Source organism: Protopterus annectens, chromosome 2.part2, assembly GCF_019279795.1.
Source record: "Protopterus annectens isolate FY-2018-M chromosome 2.part2, PAN1.0, whole genome shotgun sequence".
Taxonomy (NCBI): domain Eukaryota; kingdom Metazoa; phylum Chordata; order Ceratodontiformes; family Protopteridae; genus Protopterus; species Protopterus annectens.
The window spans coordinates 483,469,900-483,489,411 of NC_056730.1; the positions used below are offsets into that span (position 1 = coordinate 483,469,900).

Sequence of the window (19,512 nt, forward strand, 5' to 3'; positions counted from 1 at the left end):
GCTCAAATGGGATGAGACTAGGAGTGGGAAGGTATGTTTTGAACCCTACTCTACTGTAGCTAGTTAAACATAATAAAACAGAGGGGTGAAGGCCTGCTTATAGCCTAAGTGACCCAACTTTGATTAGCAGCTTGGCTGCTTAATGGATCTGACAAAGGAGGATGTGTGTGCCATCCATGATTGAGGACTGGGCAATCCCTTGGAGGTGGGGCAACACTGAATAAACATCCTGGGGTAGACTTTCAACCCATTAACTTCCATTCGGTGGTAGTCCTTATTAGACAATGAATGGGAGATGTATAGCTTTCATCTCTGTGGTTCAGGGGGCTTTCCACCACAGAGGAACATATGGATTTGAGTTCAGTTGTGAACGTTTGATGGCAGTAAGGCACACTGGCTGAACAACTGTAGGAAAAGAAAAGGTCTACAGCCATGAACAAGGAAAAGTAGTACAGATCTGTGGTCAGGTGTTTGTGTCTGGTCAGGTCTTTGACTCACAATGTGAGCATTCTCTGTCAGGGCTAATCATGGAAGAATAAAGCAGTAACCAACGACGTGGTGTGGTATATTGAAGATTTACCAACGGGTGGTGTGGTTTAGTCATGAGGGTGAAGCCCGAGTGATTAAACAAAGGCAACCATGGTTAAATCTTCAATATACCACAACCACGGAGTCAGTTGTTGCTATATACAATGACATTATTTAGGAAAAAAAATACGTACTTTCCTTAAATAATGTTGGCGGATTACTGTTCTTCGCTGGTTGTGGTATACTGCTTGTTTTGATGTACAGCACATGAGTATGGGACTTGCATTCCCACCCATACCCAGTACATCAGTGCTTTGAAACAGAAGTAATGGAGAAAATAAAGTCTCCATTGCTCCATTTTCTCTCTCTCCTTTTTTTTTTTTTTTTAATTGTAAAAAAAAAAAAAAAAAAAAAAAAAAGTCTGGGCGACTAGACCTTTTTCTGTTGGTATATTGTGGGATTTACAACAGGCACACTGGCCAATCAGCTTGCACGTTTTCCGATAGTAATAGTGAGTCATTGTATAATGGGATATATTTGTTGGGTTCTATAGCTCAAAAGGAATATGTTGTTTTCACTTATGTTCTGAGAAGATCAAAGATGCAGGTGTTTCAGAGCTGAATGGAATCAAGTAGCCTTACATAACTAAAATACTTTATACTGGTGCGAAAATAGAACCAAAAGAACACACAAGCAAGTAGTAACTTTCATGTAATACACAAAATAGATTTCAGTCTTCAGCAGATTAACGCTGTATATGAAGCTACTTAATTTATGGAATTCAGCAGCCAGTAAACACCAAAGAAAATCATATCAATTTTATCTGCTTTTACTGTATTTGTGTTTCTTCCTACTTTATTTTGCTTTGCGTCATCTTAAAAGTACTCAATTGTATTTATTACTGCTTGGTGTAACTCATGCTAAGCCTTTTATTTTAAGTACTTGGGCTTCAGACCAGTTGTTTTACATTAAGAAAGTTTGTGGTCTGCACTGTAGTGGCAGAACAGGTAGCTTGCATCCTTCTAACTTGGGAACTGCTGATTGAGGGCTCTGTCTTTTATTCTAAAAGTGTATTAATTCTGGTTTAAGCACTTGGACTTCAGGCCAGTTATTTTACATTGAGGGTTCGTGGTCTGCACTCTTGTGGGAGGAGAGGCTGGACTCTGCCCTTCTGAGCTGGGAATTTCTGGTTAAAGGCTTATAGTGGCTGCATATTTGAACTGCTTCTTACTGAAATTGGTACACCTTGTTTGCTGTAGCATAGACTAGATCCAGGCCTGCTGAATCTAGCTTTGTTCGTATGCTTGTTGTTTGTTTGCTTGTTATTTCCCTGAAACGCTAATTCCACCTAAAACACAGCTTTTCAGCGCTTCTGTGGATCCCTAGTGATATCTGCATTGCTTACTGTACTTATTTCCTTGTTTCACTTGAAAGAAAGTTACTGTTTGTCGTTTTTGCATTTAAGTTATCTGTAACGCATTGCATTTAAGTTACCTGGCACTTGCTCACTAAAGCAATTATTTAAGTCAGCACTAAAAAATGAAAAGCACTACACCCTCACAAACTCCCCTTGAGTACCATGTTCCCCATTGGCCCTTTTTTCAATTATAAAGGAATTCCCAATAATATTCTAGCATGTCCAAAGGTCAGTTGTCAGTCTCCTCTCCAGTCCAGCTGGTGAATCTGGGAATCTTGCGGCAATGTTACAACTGCCTCATGTACACAGACAACCCTCTCCTCCTCCAAACAGATTCCAAAACATGTGAGAGATGCAACCATATAGCCAAACTGGAGGCTAAGCTCTCTCAACTCAGTACTGGCGTAACCAGTCAGGAGGAGAAGGAAACCACACTCACTACAATTCCAGCCTCACATAGACCTACCACGACAGCAAACCAAACACAAAAACATACTCGGAGGCTCTAAATAAAAATCTGCCTACGCAGCAGAGACCTCCAGATCAGACACCCAAGCAACCGCTACCCCAAAACAAAACACGTGCAACACATAGCTCACAAAGCCAGTGTGCCGAACAGTCACAGCCCTTAAGGCTAAACAACACACCTGATACACTTGTAATAGGTGACTCTATCGTCAGGCACACTGACGTCCCGCTCACCAGACTGAACAAGGAGAAGGTCACGGTGAGCTGCCTGTCAGGCGCTAGGATCCGCCACATAACACAAGCACTCAGGTCACTCCAAGACAAGTACAAATATAACTCCGTCATTGTCCATGCTGGTGTGAATGACCTGAGATGTACCTCCCTGGACTACATGAAAAGAGACATAGAGGAGCTGTCCGAAAATGTAGCCCAGGCCGGTATGACCCTGACCTTGAGTAGCATCTTACCCTCACCAAGAATGATGCCACAATATGAAGACAAGATGATCAATTTCAACAATTGGCTTAAGTATTGGTGTCATTCAAAGGGGATCCAATGCCTGTCAGCCTGGGATGACATGCTCGACAAGCCACGATGCTTCGCTAGGGACTGCTTGCACCTGTCACCCATGGGCTTTCGGATATTGGCAAAGGCTCTTTCTACCCCCATAGTGCCTTTTTTAGGCAAGGCTCAAAAGACAAACCCACCTCCATAGGTATCACAAGGGATAAGAAACTAAGAGTAAGGATACTCAACGCCAGAAGTCTAAACCTCAAGATGCACGCACTCGAAACTCTCCTTAGCATGGAAAACATCGATATCTGTGCAGTAACAGAAACCTGGTTCAAGGCTCCCGAGAGCATCCCAGCACTACCAGGTTATACCTCATACCATGCTTTTCGGCCCTAAAACTTGGACCGAACCACAAAAGGAGGGGGGAGTATCAATATTCGTCAAAGATACCCACACCTCCAGGTTGATGGCACAGCACGAAGCATCAGGGCCTATGTGCAACTAACAGTGGGTAAAACTGCCTACCAGTTTATAGCCTGCTACAGACCACCCTCCCAAACCCAGGAACCCCACTCTGTCTTCCTGAGAACACTGGAAAATATGAAGGTTTCTCCAAACACCATTATATTGGGCGACTTCAACTACCCAAACATAGACTGGGAGCATTACTCTAGCTCCAACACCCTAGCCCAAAGGTTCCTAGAATTTATAAACTCAAATGATATGGAACAACTTGTTACCACTCCCACAAGAGGGGAAAACTAACTGGACCTGATCATCACCAACATGGGGACTCTATGCTCCAGACCAGAAGTGTATCCCTCACTGGTAAGATCAGACCATAGACTAATCTCACTGGATATTCACATCCCGACCCCACCCCCTGCCCAGAAAACCACGGTGAAAAACTTCTTTAAAGCAAATTTCACACTCCTCAAACCCGAGGTGGAATCCTTCAAAGCCCCCGGGCCTGTGGAAAATACGGCCCAGACTGCAGAATCCTTTATAAACGCATTCTATGAACACCTTCAGGAATGCATGGACCATGCTATCCCAAATAAAACCAAGACCCAGTCCTCCAAAGGCAGACGTCCTGTCTGGTGGACCCCAGCCATAAACAAACTGTACAATAGAAGGAGGAAGCTACTACATGATAGAGCAAAATCCCAAAAAGGGACGGCATCTCTGATCAGTATTAGCAAAAAACTATGGGCACTCATAAAATCGTCTAAGGTCAGTTTAGAGAGAAAAATTGCACAGGACACTAAGGATAATCACAAGGCTTTCTTCAGTTATGTTAGGAACCTGGGTAGGAATTCCCAGATATGCTCAGAATTAGTGCAAAATGACAAAAAATACACTGAACCCACAGACCTTGCCAACATCCTAGCTGACAGGTTCAGTGAAAACTTCTCCCCCTCCCCACCAAAAGGGCAAATACCTATCCCAGCAGAGTGCTGCCCCCCTGACATCTCAGATGCTCAGTTAAGAGCCGCCCTCTCCAAAGCAAAAAAACACAGCATCAATGGGACCAGACGATGTCCCGGGCTGCGTCCTACATGAACTCCAAGAAGAGCTAAACCCAAATATAAAACTACTGTTCAATCTCAGCCTTACTGCAGGAGATGTACCCAAAGAGTGGCGTACAGCAGCAGTGGTCCCTCTCCACAAAGGTGGTGCCTCAACGGATCCTGGAAACTATCGCCCCATAAGCCTGACTAGCTTGGTCTACAAAGTTATGGAAAGGATCATCATGGCCCTCATAAATAAAGATATTGGGGACCTACAGACACTGGATCCTACCCAGTTCGGCTTTGTTAAGGGCAGATCCTGCCTCTTAAACCTGGTTGATTTATTTGAAACAGTCACCAAGGCCATTGACGAGGGAAAGGAGGTCCACACAACCTACCTGGACCTCGCAAAAGCCTTCGATACAATACCCCACTCGGGCATTATAGATAAGCTCACCAGCTTAAATATAAACCCCTATGTCACTAGATGGGTTGCAATCTGGCTCAAGTACAGAACCCACTTGGTTAGAATTGCTGGAACCATTTCAGACTCCAAACCAGTTACAAGTGGCATCCCACAAGGCTCAGTCCTGTGACTTCTCTTATTTGGTATATATTTCTCGGAGGTACAGGCCAACACAGAAGGACTGTGGCTGACCAAGTTCGCAGATGACTGCAAACTGGGTGCCATAATCGACTCTCCAGCCGACACAAGCATCCTCCAAAAGGGCCTCCTAGAAACAGACAACTGGTGCCAGAGCCATGGCCTCAAGCTAAACGCCAAAATGTGTATAGTCATCCCCTTTGGCAAAAACAAAGTGCCCACAAATTACCATATAAGTGGTAATCCATTAAGTACAGAAGAAGTAATTAGGGACCTGGGGACCCAAGTTGATAGCAATCTCTCATTTGACAACCACGTGGCCAAAGTGGTTAGAAAAACATTTTATATAGCCCACCTAATCATGAAGGGATTCACATCCAGATCAGGGGAGGTCATCGTGCCTCTTTACTCATCCCTCATCAGGCCCATAATTGAGTACAATGCCCCTTTTGGGGATGTACCTTACCAGACACCTGCAGCAACTGGAAAGTCCCCAAAAGTACCTCACCAAGAGGATCAAAGGGCTCAAACAGATGCCATATGCTGCCCGGTTAAAGAAACTCCAGCTCTACTCAGTGGCATACCGCCTGCTCAGAGGCAATCTGTGCCTGACGTATAAAGCCATGTCCAACCCGGAATTAATGGACATGCTGCACCTCAGAAAATCCAAATCCCATCGAGCTACGCGCTCGAGAGATTTGAACCTCAGCACTGAAATAAATAGGACATTCTGGAGGGACAGATTCCTAACCCAGAGGCTCCCTTCACTCTGGAATAAAATCCCAGTCCAGGTTAGGCAGAGTCCCTCATTGACTCTCTTCAAGAGGAATCTTGATGAGTGGATGGGAGATCGTAGGTTTACCCCGGGTATCACTTCTGTGTCACTGTTAGACAGAGGCACAGTATACTAACCTCGAAAAAGGGCATAGCAAAATTAATTTAAAATGGGTGGCGAAAGCCAAACACACTCTGGCTAGGCTTATAAATGCCCTAGGGCAGATAGCCTAGTATGAACCTATGAACCTATATGACACATTAATGTTGGAGATACTTCCTACCTAGTGCACCTTAAGATTCAGGTACTCATTTAAAACCTGGAAATTCAAAGCAGTAAGTGTCATTTCCCAAACATACTCTTTATATCAAGAAACAGCCACTGATGTGACACCCTACAACACAAAAAAACTATTTTTTTTTAAGTTGTTGTGATGGGTGACTGTGTGTTTATATCGTCCCCTGTTAGGATTATTTTTCCTGAAGCTGTAATCGTAGTCATGAATAGCCATGATTACAACATAAAGAAAAAGACTTCCAGTGTAGGAATATCACCAGTTGTGACAATTTAGAATATCAGTCCAAGAGTAAATATCACTCCCCACAGAGTAAACACTTTTAGCACACACAATCCTGATAAATAAATAAGCAAAACAACCCAGTGCAAGAGCAAAACAAGGCAGCAAATAACATGGAACATTCAACGTGCAAAATAGTCCAATGGAGCATACTTATTCAGCAACCAATAATAGGATGCAGGAGCAGCAGAAAAATTCATAAAGCAAATGTATTCACTGGCCAAGACAAACGTGTTAAGTGCTTTCATCTAGAAGGCTTCGTCAAACCATGTAATCCCACATTCTAACTATTCATTTAAACAAAATAGACAAAAAAAATTAGAATATATATTTCAAGTTTTAGACTTTTGATAGTGAAATCAGAGGTAATGATATTTAAGTGTTCTTGAGTAAAAAGAGTACATTTGGCCAAAGAAGCCAAATGTTATGTGCACTTTTCTGTTAAAATCTCCAAACGCCAGTTAGCATTTGACTTCTGTCCCTCACTTTTCTCTTTTTGCAGCAGTGCATTTGGGAGCAATGTTAATAGCATCTGTGATTAGGAAAGCCATTCCGATTTATCTGCATTATTTCCTGGGAATCATGGTGTGATGAGTGAATATGTAAATTTTACTCACTGCCGCCAAATATGTGACAAGCAGGAGCTATGGCTCGTCTATTAACAGCACTGCAAGCCAGCTAAAATGTGAGGGTTAGTTGGCCTTGAGGGCATACATTACACGTGCACTTCATATGTTCATAGATTAGTACTAGGCTAGCTGTCCTTATGAGCCATTTTAAACCTAGTCCGTTATCTCATGGGGTTATCAAACCTTGTGTCTGTAAGGCAAACACTTTAACCATTATACCAACCTCTTACAGGCCTTGGAAAATAACTGATACCTGCCATACCCAGATAAACTGGAGTTACAATCCCTGGCTAACCAGGATTTCATCTAATTTTGACTGAGATCACTGCCTTCCAGTGTAGTCTTACCAACAGTAATTGAAACTTGTCCAGAATTTTATCATGTATACATAAACACACACACACACACACACACACACACACACAGTATTTCCATGGGGGAGTAAATAATAACTCTTTAGCACTAACACCTCTTCCCTGATTCACAACAGACTGGACAATGTGGTGCTAGATGCAGTCTCCTAGATTTGTCGTGTAATATCACTTTTTTTGACCGTTGGGGAAGTGTACGAACCCATAAGCTTGAGAGTTAGAGATTATTATTATTTGTGACAATACAGTAGCTTCAGAAGAGGAAAGTCTCTTGTTTTCCTCCAACAGTCCTTTTGAAGATAACATATGCTGAGTATTTACATTTACTTTCCTAGCAGTATATACTACATAACTTTCATTTAGTTTTGCCCATATTTTTGGCTGTCCTTGCATTCTTGTGCTTTGTATTTCTCCTGCTGGAGCTTCTTTTGAGAAGTCTGGAAGGATCACCCTCACTTTCTTGATGGAGGACTGTGCTGCCACCATTGTGTATGCTTGTCATTGTGTTGGGAATGGACTCCATTTACAAAGACTGAATACCTTTCTTCAGATTACTGTTCCATGATTGGGTTTATATGCATGATACCTACAGAATGAGAGGCTTTCAAAGTTTGGGCACCAGGTAATTCTGTGTGCAAAACATTGTTTCTTGTAGCAGATTCATACATAACTGTACTGTGACTTTTATTTCTGTTTAATAAGTTCTGCTAATACTTTTAGATGAGTGTTGTGTTTTCTGTATTGTATAGAACCATTTGCTTAGCTTGTTAGCTGCTGCCACATGTATAATGAATTTATATTTGTCTGTGTATGTTTTGGTCTCTGAATGCTTGTGTGGTGTGATGAAGCTACATTTGTGCATCTTTGCTTTTGAAGAGCAGTGTGCTTAGCATCAGTTTTGTGCACACAGATTTGTGCTCATATTTTATGCAAACTTAATGTCTGAATAGATATTTAACTTGCATTCATATTGCTTTGTAGGCATATTAAAAAATATAATGTGAAGTTGTTCAGTCTCGCCGTTTGTTCTTTACACGTGGGTTCGGAGCCGATCGCTTTCCAAACTCAAGATCTTTGAGTAGCTCGAGGCACAGTCATGATGCTCTCCTACCAACCCCAGATCTAGTTTACCGCTGCAGTGGATCGCACGATCTTCGGAGGAAGCTCGGGCCAGTAACCTTTTTTTCTTCTTAAAAGAATATAACATTACTTATTTAGACTATCAGGGATCTGGTATTTGTGAGACTTCTCATATTTCTTGCATTTGTTGTTCAGTGAGTTAACTGGATATTATATTTTTGTCTATCTAATTCGGAGCAGTTGCTCCTAGGCCTTTAGCCTTTCTTGAGTTGCATTTACTTGTCAGGGCTCTGTCAAATTAAATTCTCTATCCCCTTATTTTTATTAGAATTGTTGTATTTGAGCGCTTTTTGTGACAAATAATTCTTGTAGTCATTTGCAGTTCAGTTATCTGAACTTTCTAAGGAGTTCTTAGTGTTTTTTCGACTTTATTGATATTGTTATCAGGGATCTGATATTTGTGTGTATTTTATTTATATAATGTCTGAGAAACAAAAATCAGGATTTAAAAGGTGTGGCTGTGGACAGAAGATCACCAATAACCATGTTTCTTGTGTGTACTGCTTGGGTCCACTACATTTGCAAGAAGATTGCTCTATCTGGCATTCCTTCAGTGGCAGAGTTTTATTAGAAAGGCAAAGGAAATTGGTGGATAGAGGGCTGTTGAAGCCAGATTTTCAAGAAGCATTAGACAAGAGTGACCAGACCTCAAAGTCCTCGAAGGGGTCAAAGTCTTCTAAGGTGTCATCGGAGCACAAGTCCTCTGTTCCATGCACCTCTGGGAAGACTCGGTCGTCGGCTCCGCAGCCTTCGGAGCCGTGCACCAAAATCTTACCTTGGAGCCAAATCATAGTGTTGGAGCCAGTGTCGGAAGTTTTAAAGTCCCCAATCCTTAAGTTGGTGGCTTCTTCGGCTCCTTCGACCTGTTTTTCCGGTACCCTTTCCGACATCGATGTGGACCGCGTGGTGCAGAGACTTTTGGTGAACCTGGCCCAGGCCAAATTGTTTTCAGCTTCGACCCAGCTGGCTTCGATGCCTCCAACCCCTCCACTATGATTTCTGCTCCTCCTCCAAGGCCAGTTGACTCTTTGGAACCGGAAAGAGAGGATCTGATAGTGATGGAACCCTCGGAGCAGAGGCCTGTTCCGGTGCCCTCAGCCCCGTCGACCTTGACGACTACTATTCCGATCGAAGAGTTTCAGAGCCGACACACTGTTCCGGGGGAGAAAGTCAAACCAACTCTTTGTTCTGACTCTCCCTCTCGGGGCTTCAGCGCAGATGAGCTTGGTTTCGTCCTCTGGTTTGGAGCCCATGGTCTCGGCCCCTTGGAGGTTGCCATCTTCTTCAGAACCGGCGAACTCCTTGGGTCAGGAAACCAATGCCTTCAATGCCATGAGGAGGGTTATGTTTGCTAAGACCCTTACCTCTTCGGATCTTTCCTCTTCCTCCCATAAAGGGCCGCGTTCTGTCCCTACACCACAGGTCCCCACCAAGCGTCGAGACCCAGAGCTTCAGGTAACCCCATTGGGTGACCCTGCTTGACTGAGACTTCACCAGATACCCCCATTGATAAAGTCCCCAGAAAGAGACTGTGCATGAGGAGGCATTTAGTTTCCCCTCAGGAATCCTTAACATCAGGCACCAACTTAGAGGATTCAGAAGGGTCCCCGTGGTCCTCCTCTGAGGATGTCTCATTTGCAGACAAGCAGAGGGGTGACTGGTAGTCCCTTACCCCTACTGAGGATGAGTCGGTGCTCCTGAAGGCCTTTGGGTCTCAACCTTCCACCTCCTGGGTTACTCCGCCCTTTGACGAGTTAATGGACTTGGTCACTCGAAGGGCATGGGAGTCTCCTGATTCCATGGAACCGGTCCCTCGGAGGCCCAACAGATTTATCACCTCCCCTCAAGACAGGTCTTTTCTTATGAAGGGAGTCCTCGTTGATGCCATGGTGGTGGCGGCGGCCACCAAGAAAGAGATGTCAGAAACCTCCTCTTCTGTTGTTGTGTCTTTTGGCTTTTTCCCAGTTAGGGGTCGTCACAGCGGTATTCCGGTCCGATAATGATTGGTAGTTGATTTTTACATGCCGAGTTACCAGCCCTGACGCACAACCTTCAATGAAGGTACGCCCATTCACGCATGTCTCCACGCAAAAGACGCTCTAGCTGAGAATCGAACCGGACAGCGTCTTACTGTGAGGCGAAAACGAAACCTCTTCTTCTGTTCATCCTCGTAATAAAGACTCTAGGACCATGGACAAATACGGGAAACACATCTTTAGTTCTGCGACATTTGCAATGAGATCGCTCAACTATTTAACCCACTTTACCCGTCTTCAGTGAGATCTCCTCAAAGAGCTTGGAGATAATCTACAGGGCACAACAGATGATGCTGTTTCTGAGAAAGTAACGGCACAGCTTGATTCTGTTGTGAACTCGTCCATGCGGCTCATTTCTTATGCAGCCGATAGATCGAGCCGGGCAGCAGGTTCAGTGATAGCTCTGCGGAGACAATCCTGCATGCGCTTATGCTCCTTGGAGAAACCTTCAAGTCTTCCTTTGTTAATACCCCATTTGATGGCTCTTGCTTGTTTGGGCCTAAAGTCAAGGAGACACTCATTAGGTGTGAGCAGGAAGGAAAGACTCTATCTGCCATAGGAGTCCGTTTTTCCACCCCCACTAGACCATACCCGAAAGGGCAGAAAGGTGGAAAAATGTGGTTCCGAAAGTCCCAAGTAGCTTTCCAGAACACACGTAGTGAACCCCCCTCCAGGGGCAGAGGAGGAGGGTATAATGGTAGATGCCACCCAGGTGGCAGAGGGGGTCTGCAGGACCAGGGTGACAGGGTGCAGTTCCTTGGCAAGCCGTATCAGCGTTCCTGAGAGGAGGCCCGACCGTCCTGCAATGGAGGCAGTCGGGGGGCTGCTTAGCTTTATACCCAGATGCCTGGCTAGGAATTACATCAGATTCTTGAGTAAAAAACATAATTACCAGAGGTTACATCATTCCCTTTTCAGAATCCCCTTCCATTCGTACAACAATCCCAGACGTTCCACTCAGTCTGCGGAATCTAGCAACCATAGAAATTCAAAGCCTGCAAGAAAAAAAGAGTCATCCAGCCAGTCCCAGCGGACCAGATAGGATCCGGAACTTACTACAGGTTCTTTTGAGTTCCAAATAAAACAGGGGACTGGAGGCCCATCTTAGACCTCAGCAAACTAAACACCTTTGTCAAAAAGGAAAAGTTCCGGATGGTCACGCTTCAATTGATACTTCCGTTTCTCAAAACAGGCAATTGGATGTGCTCTATAGATCTCAAGGATGCGTACTACCACATCAAAATGGCCAGGTCATCCAGAGATCACTTGCATTTCCTGCTGGGGACCAGTCACTACCAATTCCGAGCGCTGCCCTTTGGCCTCACCACAGCCCCAAGAGTGTTCACCAAATGTATGGCAGTGGTCACGGCTCACCTGAGACGTTTAGGATTCCGCGTGTTTCCATATCTGGACGACTGGCTCCTCATGCCACCACCAGGCATCAACTAATTCGCACCAGAGATTACACTATCAACTTGTGTTCCAGGTTGGGCATAACCTTAAATTTCGAAAAATCTGCGTTATTGCCATTGCAGCATATTTCCTTTATAGGAGTAGATCTAGACACCACCACCTCCCTGGTCAGATTGCCTCAAGAAAGAGTAATATCTTTGCGAAGTCAAGTGTCCCATTTGTTAATGGAAAGGAGAGTTCTGGCATTTCAGGTTCTGAAGCTGTGAGGCACCATGGCAGCTACACTCATAGCGGTTCCTCTGGGACAAATGCACATGAGGATACTCCAATGGTTACTATTCACACAGTGGCCTTATCGGCAGCTTCCAGTGTCACAAGATTCTTCTGACAAATGCTTGCAAAAAGGACCTTCTTTGGTGGTTGAACAGCCACCAAGTTACTGTAGGTCGCCCATTTGTACTTCCCCCTCCCACAGCCACAGTGACCATGGATGCTTTCCTGATAGGGTGGGGGTGGGGGCTGTTTCAGGGAAGAACTGTCCAAGGCACTTGGTCGGACATGGAATCTCATTTGCACATCAGTGTCCTAGAGTTGAGGGCAGTGGTTCTATCGTTGCAACACTTTCACGACTCTCTACCTTGAGAGACAATTGCAATACAGAGAGACAACATGTCGGTAGTCTGGTACATCAGCAAGCAAGGAGGAACCAAGTCTTACCCCTTATGCCAAGAGGCCCTGAGAGTTTGGCAGTGGGCTGTATCCACTGGGCGCTTTCTGATAGCAACACACATACCCGGGTCATCCAGCATGATAGCGGATAAACTGAGCAGAACGATTCTGTTGCTTCACGAGTGTGGTCCCCTCAAAGAACGAGTGGTGGAAAGGATATTCCGCAGATGGGGCCAGCCTTGCTGCAACCTTTTTGCATCCCCGATGAATGCCAAATGCAGAAGCTACTTTGCCCTGTACCCCCCACCGGGGGACTGCCCAAGGGACTCACTTGTACACGATAGGCCCTTGGGTCTCCTTTATGCCTTTCCTCCAGTCCCTCTGATCCCCAGATTCTTACAGAAAGCCAAAAGCCTGGGAAGGACTGTTATTCTAATAACCCCGTTTTGGCCTTGGCAGATATGGTTCCCCTTCCTACAGCAATACCAAGTGGAAGAACCTTGGGTTCTGGACCCAGTGCCAGACCTTCTGACTCATTCGTTGGGACTTTTTCATCTCTCTCTTGTCTCCCTCAAACTGACAGCTTGGCTGCTCCACTTCCCAACCTAGCCAGGTCATATGATTTGTCTTTGGCGATTCAATATATTTTAGTTTCCTCTCACAAAGTCTCCACCAGGAAACTTTATAATAGCAAATGGAGGCGTTTTGTTCATTGGGCTTCTCAGCATGATATTGATCCCTATGTCGCTCCTATTCATAGTATTCTGGAATTGTTGCCTTCGCTCTTTCACGATGGTGAGGCAGCTTCTACGATAAGGGTTCAATTGGCTGCCATATCTAACTTCCATGTGGGATGCAGTGGTTCAAACATTATGTCCCACAGATTATGTAAAGCCTTTTTGGAAGGAACTCATCACCTTAGGCCACCTATCAGACATCCTGTTACTCCCTGGAATCTGAATTTGGTGCTATCTGAACTCATTCTTCCACCTTTTGAGCCTGCATCATCTTGTCCTTTGAAGTTCCTTTCTTGGAAGACAGTTTTCCTGGTGGCTATTACTTCGGCACATAGAGTTTCTGAACTACAAGCACTTTCTATCAGACCTCCATATCTAGTCTTTTACCCCGACAGTGTGTCTTTAAGAACAAATCCAACCTTTCTTCCTAAGGTCTGCTCCGAGGCAAATTTGAACCAGTCTATTGATCTTCCTACTTTTTTCAGATGATATGCTAATAGAATGGGGTACATGTTACATAAGCTTGATGTTCTCAGACAATTGAGGTTTTACTTAGAACAAAATAATTTAGGAAATCTGATCAACTATTCGTTTCCTATGCAGACAATAAGAAAGGTTTGTCGGTATCCAAAGTTACATTGTCCAAATGGATTTCTGATTGTATAAAATTTGTATATTCTTCAGCTAAACAACCTTTAGAACGTGAGGTGAAAGCTCATTCTACCAGGGCTGTTTCTACGTCTTTAGCCCATGCAGCCCGTCTACCTTTGGACACCATTTATGCAGCTGCTACTTGGTCCAAACCTCATATGTTTATCACTCATTACAAAGTGGTCAGGGCCTCCAGGGACAGGGCTTCCTTTGGTTCCACCATTCTCAGGAGTATACTCCCATGAACCACCCAGGATTAGGGTGCTTGGGACGCTATCCACGTGTAAAGAAAGAACGGCAAGATTGAACAACTTCACATAAAGAAATTATCTTCTTACCATAACGTTCCATGTGAGTTGTTCATCTTGTCTTTGTTAATGCGCTCCCTCCCACCTTCCCCCTACAGGTTATGGAAGAACAGGTATGAGTGGTGGTCTTGCTAGTGTCCTCCTTTCCAGCCAGATTATTGTTTAGATATTGTAAATAGTTATGTACTATGTACATTTTTTGTAATTGGTTGCTTAGTGTGTTATTTTCTTGCTGGTTCAGCAAACTAGATCTGGGGTTGGTAGGAGAGCATCATGGGATAGGGACTGTGCCTTGAGCTACTCAAAGATCTTGAGCTTGGAAAGCGGCTGACTGTGAGCCGATGGATTGGCTCCAAACCCACATATAAAGAACAAAGGCGAGATGAACAACTCACATGGAAAGTTATGGTAAGAACATAACTTCTTTTTTACATTGTACCCCTTTTGCAGCCATAAAACAGAGCAATGTGGTCTGATATAATAATGTTTAAATATGCAGAGCGGAATGTTAATGCAGTTTACTTTGTTTTCAGGAAGTTTTTCCAGGCTGCTTGTGATGTACCAGAACCAGAAGAGAAGTTCAATATTGACGAATACTCTGATATGGTGACACTAAGCAAACCTGTCATTTATATTTCTATCGAAGAAATCATCAACACTCATTCGGTATGCATCTTAGTTCTGTAGTAGTTATGTAGATGCGTCTAACTGGTGTTATGCATATAGAAACTGAACCTGCTAAAAAGTTGATCACACAGTACTGAAACTGAGAAGATGAGCAAGTTCTGTAAGTAGAGTCTACATGGCTCTTAAAAAGAGGTAGTATTTATTATTATTATAGCTTACCTTCTCTGCCTTTCAGTAGCAGATATTGTAACTTTTCCATAAACTTTTTTTTTGAATACTTGGGAGTTACTTATCTCTGTAAAGTAGCAGCTCCCAGCTTATTTCTGCAAGCAGAATACCTCTTTAATTTGCTAACAGAAGAGAGTTTTGCTTCTTGGCAACACGCACATTTGGCATTGTTGTGTGACAGATTGCGAACTGTCAAACTGTTCTTTTAAAGATAATGGATGCAGCATTAATAAACATGCTTTGTGTAAGCTTTCTGTGCTGTAAGTGATAAAGTTTATAATCATGCCTATTGAAACAGTTTGACAGAGTACACAGCTGTCAGGAGACTGCAGTAGCTGACAGCATAGAAAGCAGGTGTAGAGCATAAAGATGTTGTAAAAACGGTGTTTGCAGTTTACCTGACGTCTATACAACAGCTAGTAAGCTGTCAAACTCTTTAGAGGTAGCTTACACTAATAACTGATCAGCAAGTCTCCACAAGTTAGTGCTGCTGGACAGCACAACACACTGTGGCTCTTCTTATGAGCACTAATAGAGTAGATGCCAACTGATTCATTCTTCATTTTTGTTTTTTAACAGCCCCTTAATGTTTAATGTTCTTGGCATGGTAAAATATTTTGCCAAAAATGCAAATGTTTTAATGGAATTTAGATCAGAAATTTGTAGCAGACTATTTAGAACCATTTGCTCTTCCACAATGCAGTCCTAAATATCAAGACTTTCACATCTCAAAGCAGCTTATTGCAGCTTAGTTGTGCGTGTGGACCAATGTAGTAATATTCTGAGAAAAGGTCTGTGTGTAAATTAGTTCAGCCATGCTTCTAGAAGCTGATGCTGTACTGAACTGTAGCGATGAGGCTGCAATACTGTCTGGTACATGACCCGTGTGACAGGATCGGTGAGATTACATGCCTGAGGCTATGCATGCTAATATGTACAATGAAGTCTGAATAAACATTAAAAAAGCAACCGATGTAAGAATACCACAAACTATTTATTAAGCGCTTTTCGTCCAACACAGTGGCTGGGCTTCATCAGATAAAAGAATCAACTTCATAGACACTCTTAAATATTTCAACAATCCAATCATGTGACCAGTGTCTCAATTAAACCTCTTAACAATGCTCAGTTAACACATCACTTGATAAAAGTTCTACCATAGTTAAAAATACAGAGTTAAAAGCCCGGACTAAAGAACAATATAATACATTCTCCCCCTAAATAAACCTTCATCCTTCACTGCTCAATCAACAGTAAATTTATTTATACCTGGTGTACTGATGATGAATTGTATGATGATGTACTGATGATAAAAAATATAAAGCATGTTAAAATGAAACCATGGTTAATATATAACCATTGTAAATAAATAAATAAATGTTTTAGGTGTGGGACTAAGCCTTAAACTCATCACTTAATTAAGGTAAATTATCTCCACATACTATTTAATTTTAAGTATGGGAGAATAGTGCATGTTTCATGTATTCCTGGGAACTGGTTAGCATTTAATCGAAGTTGCCATAACAACTCAAGTTGTTCTAAAAGTAGTGACGCTGGTCCTTCATGTACATTTTCACTAATCTGGTCTATAACCTTTAACATGAATTTATAGTTAGGTGAATTTTCTATGTGCCTAACTAGTGCGTTCTCTGTTTTCCCCCTCCTAATAGCTTACAGGTGTTCATAGATCCTATCTTTTAACTTTCTATCTGTTTTCCTATATAGAAAACAGGACAGAGAATGCACTGAGCTAGGTATACCACCATTGTAGTGTTACAGTTGTACTTACCTGTGATGGAATACTTGTGGTTACCTATAGAAAAATGTTGTCCGGTGGCAATGGATCCACAGTAGTTACATTTTTCACATTTGAACATCCCCGGGGTCCTTGCAACCTTCATTATAGGGGTTTCTATTAAGGTTTTACCCTTCCTGTAAGTAACAGTAGGTCTATGGCCTATCTTATTAACTAATTTAATCTCATTTTTTAACAGGTTCCAGTTTTTGTTGATAATTTTCTTAATTTCAGCTGTGTCAGTACTAAAAGTTACAGTGAAACTATTATTGTATTGACCACCTTCTCTTGAAAATGTTTGTATGGGTGGTAGATGTTACTACCCTCTCCTCCATAATTACATAATTTTCTGTATTTGTGGTACTAGTTCCACATAGACAAAAGTATTGGTTTATAAAAAAAAAGACAGGAAGCTTATCCTTGATGATGACATTTTGGTCTCTAATAGTGTTGTGAATTCGCAGTCCACCAGCTTCAGCAGTAATCAAAGCAATGACTTAGTTACTGTAAACACTAGTCGAAGAATACACATTGAGACTACAGTTCCCAAAAAGAAAACCCTTTTCAATCCTCCATTAAACAACACCTTGTCCACTTTCCTCAGAGTCACGGAGGATGACTTCAGAAACTTTACTGGATCAAAATCTATGGATAAATGGTACAGTTTGACAGGCCATGAAAGAAAGGCTCTTCTAGACCTAGTTCATGATAAGAATTTAAGGATCATGAAAGTGGACAAGGGGACTGGTGTAGTTTTAATGGACCAAAATTTATATGTTGAAAGAATAACAGCTGACTTAATCAATGACTATTTTTGTGAAAGAGTTTCCTTGAATACAGTGCACTCCTGTTTTTAACAGATTGACAACTCTTTAAAGTTATTGTTAGCTGACAAATGTATTAAAGATGAGGAATTTCAGTTTATGTGGTCTCCCAATCCCTGTTTGGCCAAACATTTTGGTATCCCCAAGTTGCATAAAGATGTTCATAATCCCCCTTTTAGGTTAATTGTTTCAAATAAAAAATCTAAGACTGAAAACATAGTTCATTACATAGATTTTGTGTTGTACAAGCTACCTCACATTACATCAGAGACTCATGGGACTTTTTAAATATGGTGTTTGAAGCCAACATTGATTTTTCAAATTGTACATTGGTTACGTTGGATGTTTTTGCCTTATATACGAGTATCCCCCATGTTGAAGGTTTAGAATATGTTAAACACTTTCTGTTCAAGTATGTCAAATTTCATAAGAAGAGAATAGATATTTTGGACACACACATCTTCTTAGTGTTGCAAAACAATTTCTTTCACTTCAATAATATCATTTATCGTCAAGTCAGGGGAGTAGCAATGGGATCCAAAATGGGCCTTCGCTAATTTGGTCTTCAATGAATGGGAAACAGATACTTGATACAGTTACCAGGTTTCTACTCCATGAAATACTACAAAAGATTTACTGACGATATTTTTTTGTGTAGGAGGACAGTACTACTCAACTTAAACATTTTGTTGATTCCTTGTCAGAAAGTATAGGTTTCCTCTCATTTGTTATTGCCAGCCAGGGTAACTCTCTGTCTTTCTTAGACACCCACATATCCATTGACAGAGAAATTGTTACACTTTTACGATACACAGAAAGGATACATTTAGAAACAATTATCTAGACTTTAACAGTTCCCATCAGTTTTTTTATGAAGCACAGTGTGTTATAGGGGCAATTCATTAGAATTTCTAGACTTACTAGAGAAGATAATGAGTTTGAGAGGGAAGCTGATTTTTTATCTACCCTATTTTTACAAAGGAATGATCCTGCTTAGCTAGAAGTCTCATCATAACAGACAGACGCACTTAAGTATAAACCCATAACCAGATATGGGTTTACACCAGGCTCATTTACTTCTAAGCACTCAGAAGACTCTCCACTTTCCTGTAGCTTTTCTTTACCTATTTGTAGAGACACTAAGGCTCTAAGAAAAGTTTTACAGGATAACTGGTAAATAGTTGTATGTGACCCCAATATCAGATTTACATTGGGTAGTGAACCCTCATCTTCCTTTAAGAGAAAAAAACTCAAGTCTTTCTTTGAGAACAAAGATTCTCCTTTCATTTTAAATTTGTCAAACTCCTTGGGTAAACCTAGTGGCATGCACTCTTGTGGAAAATACATTTGTTAATACATTTATAAGGGTAATCTTTTTATTTTTTCTCATTGCAATGTCAGGGTATCCTTTCTTAGATATTTCGATTGCAATTCAAACATGATTGTATACTGTGCTATTTGTTCCTCAGGTTCTGCCTTTTATGTGGGGAAGACAGTACGCAAATTGACTGATAGGATAAAAGAACACTGTTTTGCTTTCAGGAACAAAGACCATTATAATGCATTAGGGAAACATAGTTCTTTGTGCCCTAACTTTACTATGTTTAAGTTTTTTGTCCTAGAACAGGTCCTTGACTTCTTTGGTGATGCAGACTGTAAATTGCAAGTTCAAGAGCCCCGGATTGAAAGAG

General features: G+C 42.2%; 1 protein-coding gene across 1 annotated transcript in view; it reads left to right on the plus strand.

Annotated features, from left to right (window-relative positions):
• IQGAP2 (IQ motif containing GTPase activating protein 2) overlaps window positions 1-19,512 on the plus strand; it is a gene marked incomplete in the record, with an annotated part of 4,327,392 nt that overhangs the window by 3,677,189 nt on the left and 630,691 nt on the right. The window contains 1 exon segment of the mRNA XM_044063965.1: window positions 14,881-15,013. Coding sequence (XP_043919900.1) covers window positions 14,881-15,013 — 133 coding nt within the window.